Source organism: Laetiporus sulphureus (assembly GCF_001632365.1).
Source record: "Laetiporus sulphureus 93-53 unplaced genomic scaffold LAESUscaffold_54, whole genome shotgun sequence".
In the NCBI taxonomy this organism is placed as follows: domain Eukaryota; kingdom Fungi; phylum Basidiomycota; class Agaricomycetes; order Polyporales; family Laetiporaceae; genus Laetiporus; species Laetiporus sulphureus.
The window spans coordinates 276,549-278,134 of record NW_024468563.1 but is presented as its reverse complement, the minus strand read 5'-3'; the positions used below and the strand labels follow the sequence as shown (position 1 = coordinate 278,134).

General features: G+C 59.0%; 1 protein-coding gene across 1 annotated transcript in view; it reads right to left on the bottom strand.

The window, feature by feature from the left end:
* Window positions 1–1,436, bottom strand: part of LAESUDRAFT_662904 (SNF5-domain-containing protein) — a gene marked incomplete at both ends in the record, with an annotated part of 3,604 nt that extends 2,168 nt beyond the window's left edge. Inside the window, 3 exons of the mRNA XM_040905023.1 lie at window positions 89–534; window positions 591–918; window positions 973–1,436. Of these exons, the coding sequence (XP_040759671.1) occupies window positions 89–534; window positions 591–918; window positions 973–1,436 (1,238 nt within the window). The remainder of the gene's footprint in view (window positions 1–88; window positions 535–590; window positions 919–972) is intronic.
* Between the last annotated feature and the right edge of the window lie 150 nt (window positions 1,437–1,586).

Below are 1,586 nucleotides of genomic sequence, written 5' to 3'. Positions count from 1 at the left end.
CCTGCGACTGGAACTTCGAAGTCTCGCGCCGTAGTCGCCTGTGGGTACGTTAGAACGCCAACGCATCGTATCACGACACGCCACGCACCGGCTAGCCCGCTCCCTCTCAATCTCCCTCCGCTCAACCTCCTCCGCCGTCAACAGCTCAAAACGCGTCCTAAACTCCTCCGCCTCCGCCCAGTCCCTCCACACGCTCCTAAGCGGCTTCGGGCCCCGCCCGTCCTTCGGCGCGCGTCCCCACCCGAGCCCGAGCCCCGTCTTGTCCTTCAACAGACTCAGCCCGCTCTTATCCCGCGGCTTGTCGGCGTCCTCCGCTGTCTCCTTGCCGTATCCCCCAATGACGCCCCACTCGAGCGCATCCCGCTTGTGCTTGACGAGCTCTTCGTGCACCGCGTGTGCGACCAGCGGCACGGCCTCGCCGGACAGACCGAGCTCGGAGCAGAGCTTGTTCGCGAACGTCTCCGGTGTCAGCGGGGAAAGCAGATCCCATTCTATATGATCTGAGAGATGGTAGGTGCCGATCTGCACATCAATCTGCAACAAGCGCTCGGTATAAACGGAGCTGTGGGTATCTCAAGGGAACTACGCACGCTCAGGATGACCCGACACTCGCTGACCTCCTCACCCTCAGGCATCACGTCTTCTCGCTCGGGATCCACTCCAAAGTCTACAGACGCGATGCCTTCGTGCTCCTCCAACTGCGCACGGATCTGATTCGCGACGGTTTCCGCCCAAGGGTTGATCGGGAGGTCGAGGTCCATGCAAAATGTCCGAGCGAATGACTCCGGTGCGATGAGATTTTCGTGTAGATTCCACACGAAGCAATCTCGTACTCGATGAGTCTCGGTCTCAAATTCGACGCGAATCGGCACCAGAGAAATCGGCTTCAGCGCTTGCTTGCTCATTTCTTCGGGCTCGCTGAGATGTTGAGAATAAGCGTGTATGAACAACGGTATGGTTCTTTTCACTCACAAGTACTCGTGCTTGGTGGGTGCGAAGGGCTTCGCAGTAATGAATCTTGAAGGAGGGATTTTCCCAAGATAGCTCTGATCGAGCTCGTTGCGTTGTTGCGATTGAGGCGGCGGTGGCGGTGCGACCGGCGTAATGCTTCCCGCACGAAACACGGATGTGCCCACAGGGTTGCGGGTAGAAAGTCGTGCGGCGCGGATGGCAGACCTTGTCCCTCCACTGGCCACAAAGTCCGAGTCGTCTGAATCGATAGCCCCAGCATCTGGAAACTCATCCCCCGATCCTGGCTCGGCATAGTTTACGGCGCCCCCACGGCGCGAAGAGCGCGTCGCAATTGCGGCCATTGAAGCGCTGGTCAGGATGGGCTGCATGAGAAGCGTTGTTCCCGTACGTAGACGGGATGCATAGGTGGAGTGGAGTGCCTGTGTTGCTGTTGGTATGCTGGTTGATGATGAAGGGATAGAGGGGATGTCTGTGGCAGCAGGAGCGCCAGGCTGAGTAACGGTTGGAAGAGTGGACGTCGTGGCTAAAGGGCTTGATGCAACAGGGGTCGTCAATGTACTTCCGCGAGTAGGCCGGGCGCGGCCTGCGCGAGTTGGATTTGTGCGACCATTTGT